At 41.1% G+C, this 22,187-nt stretch overlaps 4 protein-coding genes across 5 annotated transcripts in view; all 4 read left to right on the top strand.

Moving 5' to 3' along the window:
* Nucleotides 1-988: 988 nt before the first annotated feature.
* On the top strand, nt 989-6,008 carry gal3st1a (galactose-3-O-sulfotransferase 1a). The gene is made up of 3 exons (XM_068566357.1): nt 989-1,213; nt 3,209-3,360; nt 3,563-6,008. Exons 1-3 carry the CDS (start codon nt 1,208-1,210, stop codon nt 4,710-4,712), a joined length of 1,308 nt encoding a protein of 435 aa, XP_068422458.1. The 5' UTR covers nt 989-1,207; the 3' UTR covers nt 4,713-6,008.
* Nucleotides 6,009-6,847: 839 nt separating this feature from the next.
* On the top strand, nt 6,848-13,911 carry lztr1 (leucine zipper like post translational regulator 1). The gene is made up of 19 exons (XM_068566822.1): nt 6,848-7,424; nt 7,530-7,592; nt 7,662-7,718; nt 7,827-7,906; nt 8,009-8,117; nt 8,546-8,629; nt 8,716-8,773; nt 8,887-9,026; nt 9,125-9,326; nt 9,432-9,542; nt 9,704-9,796; nt 9,907-10,002; nt 10,415-10,589; nt 10,697-10,866; nt 11,050-11,333; nt 11,796-11,945; nt 12,277-12,382; nt 12,500-12,580; nt 13,020-13,911. The coding sequence occupies exons 1-19, from the start codon at nt 7,231-7,233 to the stop codon at nt 13,134-13,136; spliced, it is 2,370 nt and encodes a 789-aa protein (XP_068422923.1). The 5' UTR covers nt 6,848-7,230; the 3' UTR covers nt 13,137-13,911.
* Nucleotides 13,912-16,115: 2,204 nt separating this feature from the next.
* cldn26 (claudin 26) lies at nt 16,116-16,772 on the top strand. Its single transcript, XM_068566840.1, has one exon. The coding sequence runs from the start codon at nt 16,116-16,118 to the stop codon at nt 16,770-16,772; it is 657 nt and encodes a 218-aa protein (XP_068422941.1).
* Nucleotides 16,773-19,001: 2,229 nt separating this feature from the next.
* LOC137779287 (apoptosis-inducing factor 3) overlaps nt 19,002-22,187 on the top strand; it is a 14,701-nt gene continuing 11,515 nt past the window's right edge. For both annotated transcript variants that reach the window (XM_068566911.1, XM_068566910.1), the window contains exon 1: nt 19,002-19,395. The gene's annotated coding sequence lies outside the window, so the exon portion shown is untranslated. The remainder of the gene's footprint in view (nt 19,396-22,187) is intronic.

Raw genomic sequence — 22,187 nt, 5'->3', positions numbered from 1 at the left:
GTGGGCCAAAGGCCAGGCCAGTCATGCCCCGCTCTTCTCAATCGCCTCATTCAGTTTGTATCACTGCCTGCCTTCTCGCACCCTGATCTACATTCCACGCATGCCCACCCAGTCCGGTCCTCAGCCTGGCATTCTGGGTGCCTGCGGACTAAGGCACACCCTGCTCAACAAAAGCAGCAGTGTCATGGCTGAGCATGTGGAGTGTGGGATGAGCAGCATGAATCTTGCACCCCTTCACTAAGTATCGGGGCTCTCAGTGAGGAGAGGGAGACGATGCACACGTACTGTAATGGCTGAAACGTTATGACCACATACTGCTGCATCCTGTCTGGCACAGCCAAATGGACTTGTTACTCGGGTTTGATTGTTCATTTAATTCTCTCTTCAAATGTCTGCTGTCTTGCGCAAGAGATTGTATTAATAGTAGCACTTTAACTCATCCCACAGCTTGCAGGTCAAAAAGTTAAACTATTGATAACTTTTACTTTACATTAAACTATAGGATTATTAATTTAATAGCATGTACTGCCACGTGACAAAGGCTGTGTAGATGGCCCAGTGTGTGCAGATAACTAATCTGTCCATAACTCCAGTATACGTCCCTCATACAGAATGTATAGACAGATTGCTTCATTAATTAAAGCATTTCAGACAATACAGACGGAGTGGTTTTGGTCTAGTGGAACAATTAGAGCCTTTGTGCGTTTTACGCCATTTTCACTCCACCTATCAGCTTGCAGCTCAGACTCCAGTGTCAATCAATAGCCCTCTGTGTGTAATCACAGAATGGCGACTATACAGCCTCTCTCCCTTTCCCTGTCTTGCTTCCCTCCTATTTCATGCTCTCTGACAAGTGCACGCCCCTGACGGAGATACTGACGTCACAGGGGCTGAGATGAGTCTTCCAAGATCAGTTTTTGGAATTGAAAGTTCAGGTGGAGGCGGCAGGTGCTCATGCAGGGAGAAAGAGGAGGAGAAGGAGGAGGAGGAGGAGCAGCAGCCAGATGAGTGAGCTCCGTCGCACTGCATGTGAGACGAAGGGAGCGCGGGACAGTGCAAGTCTGAACCAGTATGCGTATGTCAGGACCAGACATTAGAACTGCTGTAAGAGGGGGGTCAACTTTAATTAGTCATATGGGACCGGATGCAAATGAAGAGGACCATGCAGTTGGACAAGAGACGCTTACATTAGTCTATCTTTGGACTCATGAGGGTAAGAAATCCTACTTCAAACTTTTGCGCTATATATACAAACATTATTTTGTGCTTTTTAATATTGATAATGATCTAGAAAAACAGCAAAGTTTATAATTCCAAAAATGTTAGCTATGTAAATGCAGCCAAAGAAAACAGTGGAAGATAATCCTGACTTTACTCTTTAATGAATATCACTTCTGGTCCTCAGAGTTTATACCAGTACAATAGATACTGTATATCTGAGTTTTGTGCACACACCCATAAAAGTTCAGGATAAAATTGCCTTAAGGCTGCAACAGTTGGTATTATAACAGATGCACAAGTTATACAAGAACACACATTGAGGTTACATGGCATTTTTTAGGGAAAACTTAAGCAAAAATGATAAATTAGTTTGTACAATAACACTACCATGTATCTGTCCAATGTGACCTCAGGCTTAAAGGTACTGCTGGCATATCCTTTGAAGCAGGAGAGAAAACAATGTCACTTAAAATTCATGCTACATTTGCAGGCCGAACTGTTCCACCTGAAACTAGCCTCGTCCTCAAATGTCTCGCAACAGAGTGGCTTCTGATGGCCGAGAGAAAGGGCTCTTACATGCCTCCATAATAGTCCCTTCATGGAATCCAGACAAAGAGCAGAAATACCCTTTTAGCTGTTTGGAGAGTAATGTTTATGTAATGCTCTGATGATGAGATTTAACTAAAAATGTGACTCTACAGTAGGATCAAGGTGCACATAGTAACAGCATGAAGGCTTAAGACGTCTATCTCAGATGTCTAACCCAAAGCTGGACTGATTCCAAAAATGAATAATTAATGACACACCAAATTAAGTACATTTGGTTGAATTTGAATTCTTTATTTCTAAATATTCTTCTCACGTCCACTCAAATTTATCTTGTGATCATATGGAGGGGCCAGACCCCCAGGTTGGGTACCATTGGACTAAACTACCAAACTGTACATGAAGTATAGTATATGAACTCTTCTTCCTCCACTGTTATATATATAACATAATAAGTCCCCCTCCAATCTAAGCAACAGTCAGGTAGCAAAGATTGTTTTTAAAGATTTTACCTAGACTGAGCTGCATTTCTTTCTCTGTGGCAAAACTACATTTTTCATCAGTTTTTGCTTATTGAAATTGTAAAGAAAAAGGGGGGAAGTATTTATTAACTCTAAACTCAGCAATAAAATCTAAAAACAGTGCACCTCCTCAAACACTGCTATCTCTGTATTAAGGTCCCATTAGTTTACATAATGCTTTAAATTCCAGGTGATCAGTGTCAGTTTTTTAGCTGTGTAAGTGCGTCAGCAGGAGGCTCGTCTTACGGCAGACAGCAGGGGGGAATACAATATCACTTTCCACAGTAATGCATTATTTACTTTATGGGGCAGCTGGGTAACACTGGGTCATTGTAGGCTACAAGTATGTAATTTTCAAGCTCACCATACATTCGTAAGTACACCCTATGTTTAAAATGTTTTTGAAGTGGACAGACAAGAGTAATGAGGTGAAACGGAAATGTAGGTTTAACTGTGAACGTGTTTTAAACACCTTCAGAAGGCAACTTCCTGTGAGGACTTTTACTTATGGTCCACGTGATGACAGCACTAACAGAAAACTTACATTACCTTATTGAATTAACACCTCGCTGTTATATTACAATGTTATGCTATTATTGCATTGGATTTATTTATGTTTTTAATGTTATTTTCACGTTCATGTCATTGTGTCTACTCCAACAGAAACCAGAGAACAAAGATTGTTATCCGTAGGGTCACTTTATACTTTAATTTATTTCAAAGTATAAAGTATATTAAATGATTTATGTGAATAAATCATTCAAAGTCATTGTGTCCTCAAAGCTTTCCTTGTAACAGAGAGTACATAATACAAAGGTTTCACTGTATATACTTTGAGAGTATGATAATAAAATGTTTGGTAGAAAACGTGTATTATAGTGATGACGATGATGACGATGATGAACTTCTGTGCTTTGAAGGTAATCACTTTATTCTGCTGGACCATGGCCGCCAAGCCAGGGAGGCAGTGGAGGTCCATGTGTAAAGGCCTGGTTCTTGGTACGCTCCTGACCAGCTGCACAATCCTGCTTTACTGCCTCTCCACCCCGCAGATCCCCTTCAGTCACCTTGAGTAAGACTTGGCACACTAGTGTACAGGCAATCTCGAAAACACAATGTAAAACATACAGTGGGTCAAATTTCTTAAGCAATTTTTAAGCAATGTTTTTGGGGTTCTAGCCTCTTAACAGTGATGGTTTGCTGCTTTTTTTTTAATTCTTGTGAGAGCACAATTCATCAGCATATTCATCATCTGATCGTTTTCCTCTCTGTAGGGTCCCAGTGCCTTATTCCTGTGCCCACCGTCCGTTCCAGCTGCACCCTAAAAAAATCACAAACAGCTCACAACAAACTACTGGCCAGACCTGCACCCCTAAAGTAGATATCATGTTCATGAAGACTCACAAAACAGCCAGTAGCACCCTCCTCAACATCCTTTTCCGCTTTGGTGAGAAGCACCAACTCAAATTCGCCTTCCCGAACAGCAGAAATGACTTCTTCTATCCGACCCTGTTCCAGCGCTCCCAGGTTAAAGACTACAGACCTGGAATGTGCTTCAACATTATCTGTAATCACATGCGCTTCAATGCACCCGAGGTGACCAAGTTGCTACCTGTGGACACCTCCTACATCACTATTCTGCGAGACCCCGCAGAGCTTTTTGAGTCATCATTCCACTACTTTGGCCGGCTGGTGCCTTTTACCTGGAAGATAGCAGGTGATGACAAGCTGACTGAGTTTCTACGTGAGCCTCATTACTACTTTGATCCAACGGGCTTCAACGCGTTCTACCTCAAAAATCTGCTGTTCTTCGACTTTGGACAGGACAACACTCTGGAGCGGGATGATCCGCGGGTAGAAGAGGGAATCAGAGTCATCGCTGACCGTTTTCAGCTGGTCATGCTGGTAGAATACTTTGAGGAATCACTCATCCTGCTCAAGGATGCCCTCTGCTGGGAGATGGACGATGTGCTCTTCTTCAAACTCAACGCCCGCAAGGGGTCCACTGTGTCTAAACTCACGCCTGAGCTGAGGGCCAGGGCTCTTGAGTGGAACGCTGTTGACTGGAAGCTATACCAGCATTTCAACCACACTTTTTGGAAGAAAGTTGATGCATATGGACGGCGGCGAATGGCTGAAGATGTGGCAGAGCTTCGTCGAAGGAATGCAGAGATGACGTCCATCTGCATTGACGGGGGTCGAGCTGTAGAGGCTGGCAGCATCAGAGAGACAGCCATGCAGCCCTGGCAGCCCATCGGAGAGAAGTCCATAATGGGCTATAATCTGAAGAAGAATGTGGACAAGGCACATAGGAAGTTGTGCCGAAAGATGTTGATGCCAGAGCTCCAGTACTTAACAGAGCTCGGGGTGAACCTGTGGATCACAAAGCTGTGGGGCCGTGTCCGAGATATCATTAACTGGTGACTCGACATGCGAGCAAGAGGGGTCAATTCAACTCTGACAGACTGTATTAAAAGAAGAGTCTGGCTGAATGGCTGATACAGGTTACAAGGTTTATGCCATATTTCAAGCTTAGGACCTCTCCATTTTGTTGATATGCACCCACGTTGACTTTTTGGCATTTCTTATGATTGTGCGCTGTAATGAATTCAATAGATGTTTGAGAAAATAAATACTATAGACCTCACAATCTACAATACTGAACCAGTTTACTACATGCAGATAAGGCTTGGAATTGTTGTCAATATTTGTGAGATCCTTTTTTAAAAATTACACGTTCTTACTCTGAGCTTTTTAATGTACATAAGTGAATAATGAAGGCCAGGACTAATTATGAGACTTGTAATGGAATAAAGACAAAAATGCATCCCTGCCAAATTCTAAGATTGTTTGAGAACATGGAAAGAATGCTACCTTGCTTTGAGCTAAAAATTGTCCAATTCTTTGTTGTCCATCTCCCAAAGTTTAAACATTTAAATTTTACGGGACTGAAAAAGGGCCATCAAAAAGGCCTCAAGGGCTAAAGTACAGGTGTAAAAATTGTGAATGTAAGAACTACACCCCCACTTTACTGTCTATGGAGGACAAAATCAGACATCATTTTTATAATAGGGAAGCAAATACAGACCTTTCTATCAGCACCCGTTTTTACTTGTCATAACGAGGAAAGCTCATACAGGTGTAATGGTGTGTTCACACCAAACGCGTCGACGCGTCTAATCCAGGTGTAAGTAATAATGCTAACGATTGCTCTCTTCCCAGAGCTGCTACATGTAAATCAAATGTAGCATTGTTATAATTATTATAACTCTACACATGTGCTTTTTCTGCAGCGGCATGTTGTAAGGTCATAAGAAAAGGTCTTAGCAATAATATGCAAAAAATCAATGAATTAAATGTACAGCACTATGCAATCAATGATGATCATAATTTCCATATTAATTTAGTTTTTAGAGCATATTATACATTTTGCGTTGAGTTTTGTGCACTATGATTTAACATTTTCGCTTCTTTGCAGTTGTAGTCGATTCTGCTGATATCACTTTGTAAACGCTCCTAGCGTTCGCCCTTGGCAGGTGTCTGGCAGGTACACTGATGATGTGGTGAGACTGTTGCATAGTGAGCCACACTAATCATGTCTCGAAGGCGCTTTGACTGCCTGACAGTGTTAAACACCGCCAACTTGTGTTTACACAGCCTTGTGACTACCGTGTACAGAGGGGAATAACATTGAGAAAGATATACATGTTTTTCCTGTTAATGGACTGTATTATTCTTTTTTACTATATATATATATATATATATATATATATATATATATATATATATATATATATATATATATATATATATATATATATTCTGTTTTTAGCTTTGTTTATCTTGTTATGATCTAAAAATGGGTTCAGTTATATATTGATGTATCTGTAATTTACTGATTTAGTCCTCCATACATTTCTTTTTTTTTCTTAGTAAGAAATGATAATCTTTTTATCCTCAAAATGAAGTGAACATTATATGTAATATTGCAAATATGTTGATGTTTGTTTCATAAAATTGACAGCATACTCTCAATTGGTGACTGTTTCATCCTTCTATTACTTTATGTATAAAAAGTAGTAATATTGTTATTAATTGTGCATGAATGTACATGGCTTCCCAACAATTTCATATTTAAATATTAAGGTGCGTGCAGATAAACTGATCAAAACAATAGATATTTTCATGATACTAGAGTTACTTATAAGTTATATATATTAATGATGCGCTGTTCTATTCAGTAAGTTCTGTGACAGTGGAGCATTCATACATTTTTCTTACATTTTTAAGATTCATTTAATTATTTACACCTGTTCATACTGTCTCCACAATGAAAAAGAGATATAAATGGTTCCTCATATACACACACACGCGAGTCAAGGAGACAAGGAGAACCCTACTGACCTTTGTATCGTGTTTAACGAATGTACTTAACGGTACACTTTGTTTTTGGACGATGAGGGTTAAATGTTTCTTTCTTTTTTTATATACAGGAAGTGAAGTCCTCACACGTCTCGCGCTCGTGGGCGTGGTTGGCCGACTTATTGACAGCGCTCTTGTTTTGCTAGTTGCACGTTAGCCTTTGTGTCTGGCGCCTTGTTGCGGACTCATTCACTCCGTATGTTTACTAACTTAGCAGACGGATTGAACCGGATACGGCAGACATTGTTGCGGAGCGTTGTTGTCTACCGGTTGACGGTTAGGTAACTGTTGCCTGTTGTGCGAGACGTCTCTCGTTAGCCCCTCAGTGAGCTATGCTGCTAATTTTAGTTTTTAAGCATAAAGCCACAACAAGGAGCGAACGCTGAGTCGAGAAAGACCGCAACCCTCTTTCGTAAATACAGAGATTTCAGTTTGATCTAAAGATTGATATACCAGTCAGATACATGGCCGCGGGAGAGCTGACCTTTAGCGATGGCGTCGGCTCCGGACGTGTCTACAGATGAGTGGCCCTGAGAGGAGATTCAGCTGGACGAGTTCAACAATGTCCTTAAAATCAACCAAAGTGGCCCCGAGTGTTGATTTTGACCACAGTTGCTCCGACAGCGTGGAATATTTGACGCTGAACTTCGGCCCATTTGAGACCGTTCATCGCTGGAGAAGACTCCCTCCGTGTGATGAGTTTGTTGGCGCAAGGTAACATGTTGACAGATGAGTAGGTGCAGTTTACCTGAATTCCACCGGCTTGATCTGCATGTGTTCATCATGGTGTTCATCCCGACCTCCATCTGCTCTCTTCAGGCGCAGTAAGCACACTGTTGTGGCATACAGAGATGCCATTTACGTATTTGGGGGAGACAATGGGTGAGTAGTGCATGCTTCATACTTATTGTGCCCACAGGACATGCGTTTACGTTTCCTGTCACCCAATAGAAAGAACATGCTGAACGACTTGCTTCGTTTTGATGTGAAGGACTGCTCCTGGTGTCGGTAAGTTTACAGTGATCCACGATTCCACGTTAAATACGCAATTTAATGAGTGACAAACTGTTGTTAAATACGATTTTTTTTTTGCCTTTGGTGTAATATTTACTACAGAGCCTTCACCACTGGAACTCCACCTGCTCCCAGATATCACCATTCAGCGGTTGTGTACGGCAGCAGCATGTTTGTTTTTGGTAACTTTCTATAAGCTTATGTTTCTCAAAATCAGCCATTCGTGCTACACATGTAGACTAAGGTGATATTGATGCTATATTGATGGACTTGATATGTTTCAGGGGGCTACACTGGAGACATCTACTCAAACTCAAACCTGAAAAACAAAAATGACCTTTTTGAGTACAAATTTGCCACAGGGCAGTGGACTGAATGGAAAGTGGAGGGAAGGTAAAGTGTTTTTAAAGATCTGTGTTCTGGCTAATTATTTCAGCTGGCTTTCTTAAACACATGTTACCTTTTATTTGTGTTTTTTTTCTTCTCTTTTTTATAGTAAAAATGTTCATTAAAAAGCAAATTACCAGCTGCAGATTTTCTGTTTCTCTAATTGAAGCTTATTGAGAGCTTTCTTTGGCGCAAGATGGCTGTGTTTACTTTAAATGGCAGGGAATAATGTTTTCTTCTTTCACATGGAAACAAAATTATTTTTGGGATTTATAATGGCGGCATAACATTGATTTTGGTGATCAGTTCACATAAACTTTACTGTTACTTTTCAAAGCTTAATATTCTTGATTTGAATCTGAAAAAAAAACAAAAAAAAACTTGGCTTGTTAAATTTCAGAATTCAGTCCTCCTATCCATTGTCTTTGTTTCAGCTTGCCAGTAGCTCGGTCTGCACACGGGGCCACGGTCTATAGTGATAAATTGTGGATATTTGCTGGCTATGATGGGAATGCCAGGTATGTCAAACTTTGGATTTGCTTTTGTCACAATTAACATTTTGTGTTTTGCATATAATAATGACAGATTTTTCTCCCTTGTGCAGGTTGAATGACATGTGGACCATCAATCTGCAAGATCGAGAACATGCCTGTTGGGAAGAGGCCAGTACATTAAATTTTAATAACTATAACCAAAAAACACATTAACAGTACAACGCTCACCAACACTGTACTGTATGTGTTAACATCTCTGTTTCTACCTTTTTGTCCATCAGATCGATCAAAGTGGTGAGATTCCTCCATCTTGCTGCAACTTCCCTGTAGCTGTATGCAGGGACAAGATGTTTGTGTTTTCTGGTCAGAGTGGAGCCAAAATCACTAACAACCTCTTCCAGTTTGAGTTCAAGGGCCACATGTGAGTACACTATTTTCTTGTGCCTATGAATTTACCTCAGTCACTCATCCTGTAGTTGCCAGGGTTACATGGGACTAATCTTTGCTCCTTCTTCTTAGGTGGACACGCATCCCGACCGAACACTTACTGCGGGGCTCCCCTCCTCCTCCCCAGAGACGTTACGGCCACACGATGGTTGCCTTCGACCGTCACCTGTATGTATTTGGAGGTGCGGCTGACAACACTCTGCCCAATGAACTGCACTGCTACGATGTGGACTCTCAGAGCTGGGAGGTGATCCATCCCAGCATGGACAGTGAGGTATGAATTTACAAAGGGCTGGATCAACGGATGATAAAAGTGGTTGAACGATATCACAAATACGTAACAAGCGCAATTGTTGCTTTCACCTTCCGGGGCCCTCAGATGCCCAGTGGGAGACTCTTCCATGCTGCTGCTGTGATTCAAGATGCCATGTACATCTTTGGAGGAACTGTGGACAACAATGTGCGCAGTGGGGAGATGTACAGATTCCAGGTAAATGTTCAACTAATTCCTTGTTAAGCACTTGCTCTAAATATGTTTTGGACACTATGGTCGAAACTCTTTTTTCTGTCTAAAGCAAACTTGTCAAGCTTGTTTGCATAATAACTCTAAAAGTTGTATAGCTCTTAAAAATATGTTTTTCTCTCTTGCAGTTTTCCTGCTACCCACAGTGCACTCTCCATGAGGACTATGGCAAACTGTGGGAGAATCGTCAGTTCTGTGATGTGGAGTTTATTCTGGGCGAGGTGGGTTTGTGATACTCGGAGGCTAAACCTCTAAACTGCTGATGAAAAGTGACATTTACAGTACCCAACTTTTTGGATAAGCCTGTTTGACTCCTTTTTTTTGTTTACAGAGGGAGGAGAGAGTCTTGGGGCATATTGCCATCGTGACTGCAAGATGTCAGTGGCTACGAAAGAAAATCCTGCAGGCTTGGGATAGGCAGCGTCAGGTCAGAGCACACTTCATTTCCTCTGAGACAAGAGGTGATTGTCGGTGTTGTCAGAAGATATTAATATACATTACAACTTGAAAATCAGATGCAGGCATTTGTAGTTCATTTCACTCAACTATCACACAGACTGAAGACTAATTTAAATAATAAAAGAAAGATTATCAGAGAGGGAGAGGGAGAGAGGGAGAGGGAGAGGTACCGTGGAGAGCAGATAAAACTATAAAATTATTCAGAATTTATGCATCAGAATAGATAACGAGCTTTTGCCTAAAACTAGTTTTAGCCTCCCTTAACATGACATTCTGTTGACTCTTCTGTACTGAAAAAGCTGTTTTATGAAGTATCTTGTCCAGTTGTAACGGTAAGAAGTCACTGCTATTGTTGCATAATCTGCTGTCTTTGTGTGCAGAAGGCTAAACAGGACAGCAGTGAGGAAAGTGACGAAGGGACTACTGGAAGCCCGAGGGATATCCCAGCAGCCAACAGGCCGATGCTAGAAGTATCCATCAGAGAAGCGGAGGCCCAGCCTTTTGAGGTTTTGATGCAGTTCCTTTACACGGACAAGATCCAGTACCCCCGCAGAGGTGCCTCTACCTTTATGGTTGCTCTGATCCATCTTTAGATTGTACCTGCAGTAATCCCCAAGAGAGACAAAAAAGACTGATAATTATTTCTTTGCTTGTCTCCGTAGGTCATGTGCAGGATGTTCTTCTAATTATGGATGTATACAAACTGGCCCTTAGTTTTCAGCTTTCCCGCCTCGAGCAGCTGTGTGTGCAGTACATTGAGGCATCTGTCGACCTACAGAACGTTCTCAGTGTTTGTGAAAATGCCAACAAGTTGCAACTGGACCAACTCAAGGTACGTCTGCATAACTGTTAAATACTCCTTTTACACCTGCTGCAAATGTCATTGTTACTGCCCTTCTATGGTTGACGTTAAGATTGTCTTCAGTAGAATAAGTGTTACATTTTCAATCAACAAAGGTGAATAGAATAATCATATAACCTTACATACATGCTAACAATGTATTTCTTCCTCCAGGAACATTGCCTTAATTTTGTGGTGAAGGAGTCGCACTTCAACCAGGTGATTATGACGAAGGAGTTTGAACGTCTGTCCACTCAACTGATTGTGGAGATTGTGCGACGAAAGCAGCAGCCTCCTCTCAGGTTGTACTCCGACCAGCCTGTGGACATCGGGACCTCACTGGTCCAGGACATGAAGGCTTATCTGGAGGGAGGCGGCCTGGAGTTCTGCGACATTGTCCTGCTGTTAGATGGACAACCACGACCTGCTCATAAAGCCATACTGGCAGCACGATCTAGGTAGGGACAACACAGTGTTTATGATCTGTTTAACACACATGCAGCAGCTGGAGCAAGTTATCAGACCTATTTTAATAATGTCAAGCTCAGTCAATTAAATTGAATTGAATGTGCTTTTAATGATTTACTCACTCTCACTGCTCGGGATGGTTTAACTCCTAATGACAAAAATGTGTCAGCATTTTGCTTTTATTTATTTATAAATTGTTTTGCGTTGTGAACCAAAGCTAATTCTATATTTACGTCAACCTTATGGAAAATAAACATGATTATTTTACTCAATACTTTATTTTATACTTCATGTAAATGTATGTAGTACATTTAAAAGTAAGCCTATGACCTGCAAGAGATACATATTGTACAAACATTTTAGGGACCAGGCCTAATACTATTTCATCATTATCTCAAATGTAGATATTTCAGTTGAGTGACACTTTTTAACATCTATATTTTTATACTTAGTTACTTTGAGGCGATGTTCCGCTCCTTCATGCCTGTGGACGGTCAGGTTAATATCTCTATTGGTGAGATGGTTCCCAGTAAGCAGGCCTTTGAGTCCATGCTGCGTTATATCTACTATGGTGACGTCAACATGCCTCCAGAAGATTCCCTGTATCCTTCTCAGATTCAGATGGCTGGTTGTCAGCTGATCAGCTATGAGCGTTGAGCGTGAGAACAAACTTCATATTCATCAGCTGTGTGCGGAAGGGCAGACTGGAGAAGTAACCACCTAAAAGATGGGCGAGTAGTACTTGCCATCATCCTACATTTGTACTTTTTAAATGGAAAAAAAACACACATTGTATATTGAGATCATGAATGTCTTTTGCTGACCATTGTTATAGTTTCCTATGTGTTGCATATAACAAGTGGATATTTCACTGTCTAAATCACATAAAGGTTCTGAAACATTTTGTTCACTTCCTTAACCTGTGATGAACAGCTATCTTTTTGCTGCACCATATTACTACGGGTTTTCAAACAACAGGCTGCAGGCTTACTGCAAGCAGAATCTGGAGATGAACGTCACTGTGGAGAATGTCTTGCAGGTATTTGTGTTTTCACCCACAGGAGGGGAGCAGTGACCTAATTTTGTCCCATACTTGAAGACATTTTCTTAGACAGAGTGAATCATTTACTCACCCACTTTTTCCTCAATACTTCAGATTCTGGAGGCAGCTGATAAGACCCAGGCTCTGGACATGAAGAAGCACTGCCTGCACATTATTGTCCACCAGTTCATTAAGGTGGGTGGGCTTGTATCCGGAGCCCTGGGGGTTTGCTGCCCACTCACTGCAGCTGAGCTAACCCTGTAGGCTCGTCTCCTTTGCGGGACACTGACACCTTTTGGCCTTCTAGTGGATCACCCTCCATCTGCTACGTAGAGAGGAGGCTGTTTACAGGCCGGCCGGCTGTACAAGCACCTCATCAGATTGCAACGGGGGTCATAGTGCACTCTGATTATTGTTTGTTATTCAAAGAAACAGCGACGCACTCAATTTTCACCCTGCTTCACTGCAGTGTTAGCTCTATTGTTACTGTTTCTGCTTCTTTTTGTTTATCTTCATTTTGCATAAGCAATCAAGTGCTGCTTATTCCTCATTTGCGTCTGTTTTGACTCATTGTCTTGTCCTAATTTATGGCTTATTCTTTCTCTATATTTTTTACTCTCCTCCGTTCCTAAAGGTATCCAAGCTCCCCAACCTGCGGTCTCTCAGCCAGCTGCTGCTGCTGGACATCATTGAGTCTCTAGCTACACACATATCAGACAAACAATGTGCTGAGATGGGCTCCGACATTTAGGATGGCGCCGAGAGCCGGGCTCTTTTCACCTCTCACAGAAGCCATGCATCTCTGCTCAACCTACTTCCAGTCATTCCTTTGTCCCCGACGCGCACCGCTTTTCTTTATGTTGGCCCACACATCTCCAGACTCGCATACCGTAGATGGCTTTTATCCACGTTTTATCAAATTGCTCTCACTCTGCAACTTAATGATGAAATCAATGAATTAATTACATTCTAGCTCAGTTACAATGTGTTAAATTGTCTCAGAAAATCCCTTTATGTGTTTTTAGTTTGTGATTTTATTTATTTTGATTACAAAGGAAAGGTTAGCAAGGTTTTATTCTGCTCAGTATTGCTGCTGCATTTCCTTTTATAGATATACAGTGGACTGTAATAATTGATACTTGTGACACTATAGTAGATCAGGTCTTGCTCTCAGGTGTTTTCTGCTCAGATACAGTCACCGAAATACAACTTTATCAACGTATACTATTAAGTGGATGATTACTCGAAACATTCATCACTTGTATTATTCTCAACTCCGTTATCATGCCTGGATTAAACATTGTAAGGAATCATATTCATTATATGAAAATAATTAGAATGTATGTCTGTCTGAAAGCTATTTGTTCCATTTAATGTTATTTTTATTGGCAAACATCTTTGTAATACTAATCACTTCTTACCAATACTAACAAACAATCCCTGTCTATCTACAATATATAGCAATGTGTATTTAGTGACATCAGTATGCTGTTATTAAATATTTACCCACATGGGTTCCATGTATTTAAAGCCTTAATAAATCTTATAGAAAATGAGTCCTGTTGTGCCGAGTCTCTGTGGGCCCCTGCACTCTGCACTCTCGTGAAGTACAGAGTTCACGTTACACCAACTCAAAAGTATAATTTCTTAGAGCTTTCAACAGGCCTTTTTAGCGGTCTGTTATGAGTATACTATCTTAGAATGTAATTTAAGTTTTTGCACAACCATCTTTTGGCTGTAATCACAATATGGTCAAATGTGCCAGAAGTGAGCTTCCTATAGAAGCCCAGTATTTATAATGAATGATGTTTCGACCTCTCATCTGGCCCTGTTGTTGAGTCTTTATGAACATACTGGACCCTCTGACCTAAACTACTTTTAAGCTGCTTTTTATAAAGGACATATCATTCTCATTTTAATACTTATGTTTTGGGTTTCCTGCACTGATTTACATATTTTAATGCTCATCCTGTCTGAATATACCTGTATTTAACTTCTGTCTGAAACGCTCCGTTTTAGTGCCTGTCTCTTTAAGTCCTTCTCCTGAAAAATTCTAGTCTGCTTTAATTAGCTTGTGAGAAAAATATGATGCACCTTTGTTTGCAAAGTTAGGGAGTAAATCAGTGGATGAGGGGCTGCTGTGGATCAGTGGTCAGAGCGGCTCATCCTTTAATCAAAAGATTTGTGGTTTGATTCTTGACTCTGCATGTTGAAGTGTCTTTGAGTGAGACCCAAACTTTCTCCTAAATGCAGAGTTGAAGTTCATCTAAGCATCAGTAGTCATGTGACGATTAATTTAAGTTCACAAAAATTCTAATAAGCCTGGAGATGACCGCAAGAGGAGTCACATCTGAATATCTTATTGAATCACTGACTTTTGTTATGGCACATTTTGGGGATTTGAAGGGACTAAATATACACTTAAATGTGTACAAGCACTTAAAAGTATGTTTTTCATATACATATGTCCCCATTAATCCTATACTCAATCAAGCAAAGAGCAGACTTACTTTTCATCTCAATGCCAAGGTCCTTTCAGTATTCCTGTTGTCAGCCGTGCTCTGTTATATATATATATATATAAGATAAAAGTCTCCCAGTGGAGTATTCACAAATATTTTCATCTTTAATCTTTGCACAAATCGAAATCTTAAAGACTTAGACCCAAAGCCATTGTAACCTATACGCTATGTGAAAAAGCTGAAGGTTAAGCCTTGACCTTCCATCAAATTAGCCACATCCTTCAGGGGTTTTAGTTTCCACAGATCTATGGATGATAAGGTCAGACAATGCACCTTGGTTTGAGAGGCCGAATTCCTTCAGCTATTGCAAGGTTTTGCTCTTGCAAAGATAAACGTGAGCAAAATAAACATGTAATAGGTTCATTTTTTTAATAAATTGAAAATACTAAAATACTTAGTCATGCCAACACCAAACATCACAACTACATTGATATTAGAAACAGATTGTAAGAAAATGTTGCATTTTGTGAATTATTATTTATATAGTTTATTTATATAAAGTTTGACCTAAATGCAAAGGCACTAGATGGAGTTTTCTGTTAGCTGCCATTTGTTCTGCACGTTCTGTAAAGACCCTCAGTGGAATTCACAGTGTGTTGGACTCTTTTGGACTCTTGTAAGTACTGCTGCAGTGAACACAAAGTGCTATTCATAGTCCAGATACTCGAGACATGAGGCCAATCGAAAGCTCCTCCTTTGATTTCCTCAAAGTGTAAATGTCTTAACTAAAATAAGGACCAAATCTCATCAGTGACATCAGAAAAACAACTCCTGTGAAATAATCACAGCCTTAAAAGATGGTCTGAATAATTAATTTTAAAAAAACAGGCCATTAAAGTAATGCCTGGAGTAGCTTCTAAGTCGTTTTCTTTTTTGTGTGTCGCTCCCGTGGCCAGCCTGCTCATGTTTCATTCATTTAGGTTCACTTGTGTGCACACAGCCCAAAATCCCGCTGGACATATTTGATTTCATCTAAAAACAGAGTTCCTTGTTCACTGGAATGATATTGAACACTGAAACATCTGTTGTCACAGTCCTGGATTATCTCTCACTTATCAGGTGCATTTTATTAAGAGAACTGGATAAGTGGGCTGGCCCGGTTGGTCCTGCCACCTCAGCAGGTAGGACGGGCCACAGAGCTCTGGATCCTCCAACCTGTTACATAGACCTGCACACTTGAGCAAGAATCACAGCACAGAGTGCAGAAGATGGCTTTTCTAACCCCTATAATAATGCAAAGGACGGCACTCTTTGTGACGTTTGGAGGTTTGGTCACTTCTCTGATCACCACCTTCCTTCCACTGTGGAAGACGATGAACTCTGAACTTAACGAAGTGGAGAACTGGTACTCTGGACTCTGGCACGCCTGCCTCTACACAGAGGAGGTAGGGGTCCAGTGTAAGGCCTATGAGTCCATCATGGGGCTGCCGATGGACCTGCAGATCTCCAGGGTGCTCATGTTAGTGTCTGTAGGCACTGGAGGGTTCGCTCTGCTGGTTGCCTTCCCAGGTCTGGAGGGGGTTGGGATGTGTGCGGGGCAGCCCGGCCTGAAGAGAAGGCTCCTCATCCTCGGCGGGGTGCTGTCCTGGGTGTCGGGGTTCACCACTCTGGCTCCTGTCTCCCTTGTGGCCTACACAACTGTGGTGGACTTCTGGGACGAGGGATTCCCTGATGTGATGCCTCGCTGGGAGTATGGAGAGGCGATGTTCTCTGGGTGGTTTGGAGGTTTGGCTCTTGTCATTGGAGGGACTCTCTTCTTTATCGCTGTGTGCATGGTGGACTACGACCAGAGGCCAGCAAGTGTGCCACACAGCCTGCAGGCGAAGCACAGGACAAAGCACTACCTGAAGACGGAGGTTTTATAGATTTCTTATTGCCAAATGTGTCTTCTGCACATTAATATACTTCACATGGAGGTGTGTGGAGTTATGACATATAAGAATCACACTTATGACTGACATAACATGACTGCTAAATGTGTTGTATTTTTTTAAATTTCTAAGTCAAATTGTACACATTTTAGTCGTGTCTGCTTCTGGTTAAATATGAGATTGTCCTCATTCATTTTTCACCAACTATTAAAGTAATGTGACATAATAACAACTGGAGTAGTTTTTATTCTTTTGAAGTTGACAGAGCCGAGATAAATAATGAAGGTATGATTATAAAAATAACCGCTTAGATTATTATTTTTTTTTTTAAACCAAGAATTGTCTTTTACATTCATTGAGGTGTGATGTCAATGTGCTCTAGACCAGTTAAGTGACAGTAGATTATTAGGCAACCGGTTTTCTCAAATTGATTACTAGTCTGTTAATACAAGCAGTACCGACACTAAACAAATCAAAGTTACTATTGTTTTCTGCTGCTTTGAACAGCTGGTAGTACATCAGTGATGCTCTCAAAAATGGGCTTCAGATGAGACACAAAAACAATCCAGTTTTCACACTGTAGGCCTATAGACCTTTGAGTTACATACAGTATTCATGTATGTATGTATATACATACATGTGTGATCATGTGACTTAGAGGTGCGCTTTTGATTTTAGAACTTTAAGTAAGAATCTGGATAATCTTTCAACACTGTGGCTTCTAAATATAGAGATGGAACCGTATAAAATATAATGTTAAGTATCGTAAAAACAGCAATAGCTTAATGTAAATTCATAATAAAAAAGTACATTAGGATATTTAGCATTGCACTAAGTAACTGGCTTCTCTCCAGCCCTGTGCATGAGTCAGTATTTTACAAATAGAAACCTGATCAACTGAGCCCACTATCGGGCGAAGAGTGAATAGTTTAACAGGAGCTGCATTCCAGTGCTGCAGCGCATCTGTGTTACATTTTGTTTTGGAGAACGAGCTCCTCTTATTCCTTAATACACTATTTGGCTCTGATACATTGTTTTACATTGTGATGATGACAAGTAATTTGGACATGTTTTGTCAGATTTTGAACGTCATATGAGGATCTGTTTGTATCATATGAAGTTGTGTCTAGTTTGTGTTAACATGCCCATTTGCTTATCGGTCTCTCTGTTTGGATTTAATTAACAGTTGGGCTGAATCTACCCTTTATATCATCTGGCTATGAATGATTAATTTCACCATCTTTTGTCTTAATCTGGGTTTCTGGATGCTGCAGTTCTCTCCAGCCCCTTGCAGAAGAGATTCCCCCATAATTCAATTAAACAGAGTGATACATCAGTGCCTCCCGGAGACCCTGATCAGTCCTCTTGTTGTTCATGGCTTCACTCCATTGTTTTTACATGTGCTCGAACACATGCAGAGAGCAACACAAACATATTGACAATGGAGCACATGTGCACGTGTCAGCTGTCAGCACACTGTAGAAATACAATCAGTCCATGTGGCCAGTAGAAATCTCATCTGATAAATCTTCATTCTTTTCATTTCTTTCGTTTGTTCCTTCATTTGGACACATCAGGGAAGCAACAAAAGGGTTGTCACTGATGCATCCGAACCTTCATCCTGTGTCCTTAATTCCACAGAAATTAATCTGAGATCATTGGCTGAATGACCTTGTCCCGGCAGTTGTTTAAAAGCGAGGCACAGTTCCTCCCACAGTGAGAGCATAAGGAATGGAAATATCTTGGGAGCTCATTTCTATAAGACTCACTATACCTTGTTAATCCTGCTCCCCCTCTACCCCCTGACTGAAACTGGGATTTACTGCACCAACTGCACTTTAACTCTTTAAATCTCCCACTGCTGTACACACTGAAAGAAGTGCAGCACACCAGAGCTGTTACAGTGCTTTATAGTTTGCAGTAGACTAAGGAGTCATTTGCATGCCTCATGGTGGGCAGTACAAATACACTATGTCACTCTGCTAAGTCTTAACAATATCTCATGTTAACTCTTGCTGCATTCAGCACAATGCATGCACAGCAAGCAGGCAGTAAGTGGGGAGTCAGTCCAGTCAGTACAGTGGGGAGGGCAGCAAGTCTTTGATCAGGCTCAACTGGCAAGTCAGGTCTTTGAGAGAGAGAGAGAAAGAGAGAGAGAGAGAGAGAGAGAGAGAGAGAGAGAGAGAGAGAGAGAGAGAGAGAGAGAGAGAGAGAGAGAGGTGCTGCGTTAGCATCCCCTCAGCAACTCCATCAATACTGCATACAGCTGAGAAACTGGCAAAGGTCCTCCGTGCTGCATTTGCAGGCTCGGCCAGGGAAAGAGAGCAACTCCCACGACCGGTCCGCTCAGTCTGCTGCTGGAGGGGGGCTCTCTGCGAGGGGCAGCGCGCATTTACACACTCAGCAGAGACTCCACTGCATTGAGAGGCAGAAGAAGAGAGCGGAGGACGATAGGGAAGGACGCCCGGACTGGGAATACACCAGGGGACAGAGCCAATCCCGGAGAGGGACATGACTGGGAGGACACTCGTGTGCTATTATGCTACCGTGCTCCCAGGGGGAAGCTGAGCATCAGCGAGTTTGACAGGATTTCAGTGCACCTGCTCCATACACACTGGTAAGCTTTATTTCTTCAATTTACAGTCAGGGAAATATAGCTCTGTTTTATTTGTTTCATTTGTCCCAATGTGATGTGTTTCTGTGATGCTGTGTGTAGTCACACTTACTTTGCCTGCAGTTGGGCACATAAAGGAGGCTACTTGTATGAAAGTTGTTTGATCTTCCCTGGAGACTAAAGAACCATGTGGACTTCATGTATGTCCAACTGACATCACAATACATTAAATTCATTAGATCCGTCCTGTCACACACATGTACAGTAAGAGCATCTGCAGGGCTGATTAAGTATGAATAGTTTTACACCAGTAACTCTTTATGAAAAATATTGTACAGTAAATCTTACAATCTATCAGTTTCTAATAATGTGTGTGTGTGTGTGTGTGTGTGTGTGTGTGTGTGTGTGTGTGTGTGTGTGTGTGTGTATGTGTGTGTGTGTGTGTGTGTGCGTGCGCGCACGTCTGTGTGTGTATTTGTTTGTGTGTGTGTGTGCATGCTGAGAAACCGGTCAATAGCAGAATTGTTGTATGGAAGCACAGCTCCTCTGTGGGGGTGTACACCCCTCTGTACACCACAATTCTAGTTTTCCATGACATCATGGAGAGGTTATCGCTCAAAGCAGCAGCAAAGTGACCTGATAGACGCGGTGGTGCCAAGTTAACCAGCTTTAGCTTTACAGAAGAATATAATATACAGAATTTAAAGTTTGGGACACCTTTTTGATGTTGATTTGTGAACTTGTTCGAGTGCCACACTAAACAATGCCAAATGAAGATATGCTCATCATTTTTTAATGACCTCAGCACCCTGTTGTTATTATTATATCATTATATTCCATCCATTTCAGTTTGTAAACACACTTTAGATACTCTTTGGGACCTCATGAACCTGTTGACAGCTCTCCTAATCTTACCAATAAACACTACAAAATGTATCTACGAGCAAACAATACAAACATTTGTAGAAACTAGGCTCAAGAATGGTGTGAATGAACTTACTCACAATGTATGATAGTGTCACGTACGAGAGCGTCTTAATGGAGATTGTGGTTCAATGTAATCCAGTCTTTATTCTTTTATAGTTAAGGCGATGGAGTAAATAGTAATGAATCAAAAGCTTCTTGGTATTTCGTAGCAACATGCTGGGGACTCAATGGATGAAGGTCTACAAATCTAACCTCAAACATGGATTATACGTGTGACTCCAACAATTTCACACACATAACACTTATAATGAATGCTTCCTTAAGTTGGCGGTAAGCACAACAGATAACCTAAGAGCCTGGGGAGAGAGCACTTGTGCTCAATGATTCCTCTGGCTTATCTTTGTATTTCACAAACCAGGAAAACATGCAAACTGTGAGTGAAGGAAAGAGGTGTGGCCATATATCAGGAGTGCCGGTAGATTGTTGCCCTTTATCAGCTGAGGATCAGAGAGCCCTAATCGTTGACTACAGACTTAGACCTGTAGAGCAAGTCTTTAACTAAAACAGAGATCACAAATTGGGATCGTTGGAACCAGTGGCTCTTCTTTCGTTCAGGTGCCGCTGCAAGTCCAGTGTTTATTGGAGGTTTGTCCTTGTCTGGAAGGATTATGGTGCATTTGCTGTATCTCTGCATAACAGAGCGAAGGTGTCCAGCTGGGAGAGGAGCTGAACATATAAGAACAATGTCACTTTTTGATCATCATTGTAGAGCAATAACAATTCTCACTGTTTACTGTTGGAGAATCAGGGATGTGACTTTGGTGCTCAACATTCCTGCTTTTTTCACCCACAGTCATTTTATAGATTGACCTCCTCGCCTCCAACCAGGAGCTGCCTTTTTCTAATTCTCCCCTTCAACATTCCAGTAACAGGTATTACATTAGTAGGGAAGTGAGTGAAACTGACAGCTTGTTTGCAGGCAGGATTATTAGCACTGCCGGGGGACAGGCCCAACAGCGACAGAGTGAGATCTGCGTCATATGTTGTGAGGACCAAATCTGCTTAACCTACTTTAGTTTTGCACAAAATATGTTGGCGCTAGCTGGAACTACAACTCTTTTTTTGATGTGAGAAGGAAGTCTACTCTCTTCGGGGAGCGATTTGATATGTTGCTCGCTGTATTTAGAGAAACACACAACTTCAAAGGCTCTGCTGTGTATGCCTGTTGACAAAATGCAGAAACTGTCAGTGTTTGGTTCAGGTATTAGGATGCACAGCGCCAAAATAAAGACCAAGATGACACTTGTGGGGGATGCTCAATTTAGAAAATCTGACATGATAGATGTTAGAGCCAAAAACATTATCATTGGCTTTCATTAATTTTACTTTTCATTAATTTTGCATCACAACTTGTTCAATGAATTATGTCTCAAACAAACAGTTTTGAAAGAAGTATTTAGAACATTTAAATAAGTGAACAAACAGAGCAAAGTACAAATACTACTGTTAGCAGCAAAATATACTGAAAGCATCACAAGTAAAAGTATTTGTTCTGCAGCTCCATGTCCTCATGTGACTCCTAATATTATAACGTAACATTTTAAGATTGCTGATACTGATGCATCCGTTTTACTGTTGTCTCTAGAATGAGGTCGAGCTAGTTGTAGATACAGTCTGTTCAGTCCAGTGTTCTTGAAGGGTCACACAATTAATGTGAGGGCTCATAAAATGATCAATGAGAGAGAAAAGAACATAAAAACATAAAACATATCACAAGGGAAAGTAAAACATAAAAGATTAAATCTTTGACGTGTTGGAATTTAATTCATTTACTTAAATTAATCTGCAAGTCACCTAACTAGCATTGG

Source organism: Clinocottus analis, unplaced genomic scaffold, assembly GCF_023055335.1.
Source record: "Clinocottus analis isolate CAN_PGR_092001 unplaced genomic scaffold, fCliAna1.0.p SCAF_7, whole genome shotgun sequence".
Taxonomy (NCBI): Eukaryota; Metazoa; Chordata; class Actinopteri; order Perciformes; family Cottidae; genus Clinocottus; species Clinocottus analis.
This window is presented reverse-complemented; position numbering and strand designations above follow the sequence as displayed.

Excerpts from the sequence above, each read along its gene's own strand:
- gal3st1a (XM_068566357.1), top strand. Across the intron at positions 3,361-3,562 it reads ATCCCCTTCAGTCACCTTGA|GGTCCCAGTGCCTTATTCCT; the intron begins GTAAGACTTGGC and ends TCCTCTCTGTAG.
- lztr1 (XM_068566822.1), top strand. The coding sequence starts at position 7,231 with ATGAGTGGCCCTGAGAGGAGATTCAGCTGGACGAGTTCAACAATGTCC. Across the intron at positions 7,719-7,826 it reads AAGGACTGCTCCTGGTGTCG|AGCCTTCACCACTGGAACTC; the intron begins GTAAGTTTACAG and ends TATTTACTACAG. Across the intron at positions 12,581-13,019 it reads TTGTCCACCAGTTCATTAAG|GTATCCAAGCTCCCCAACCT; the intron begins GTGGGTGGGCTT and ends CCGTTCCTAAAG.
- cldn26 (XM_068566840.1), top strand. The coding sequence starts at position 16,116 with ATGGCTTTTCTAACCCCTATAATAATGCAAAGGACGGCACTCTTTGTG.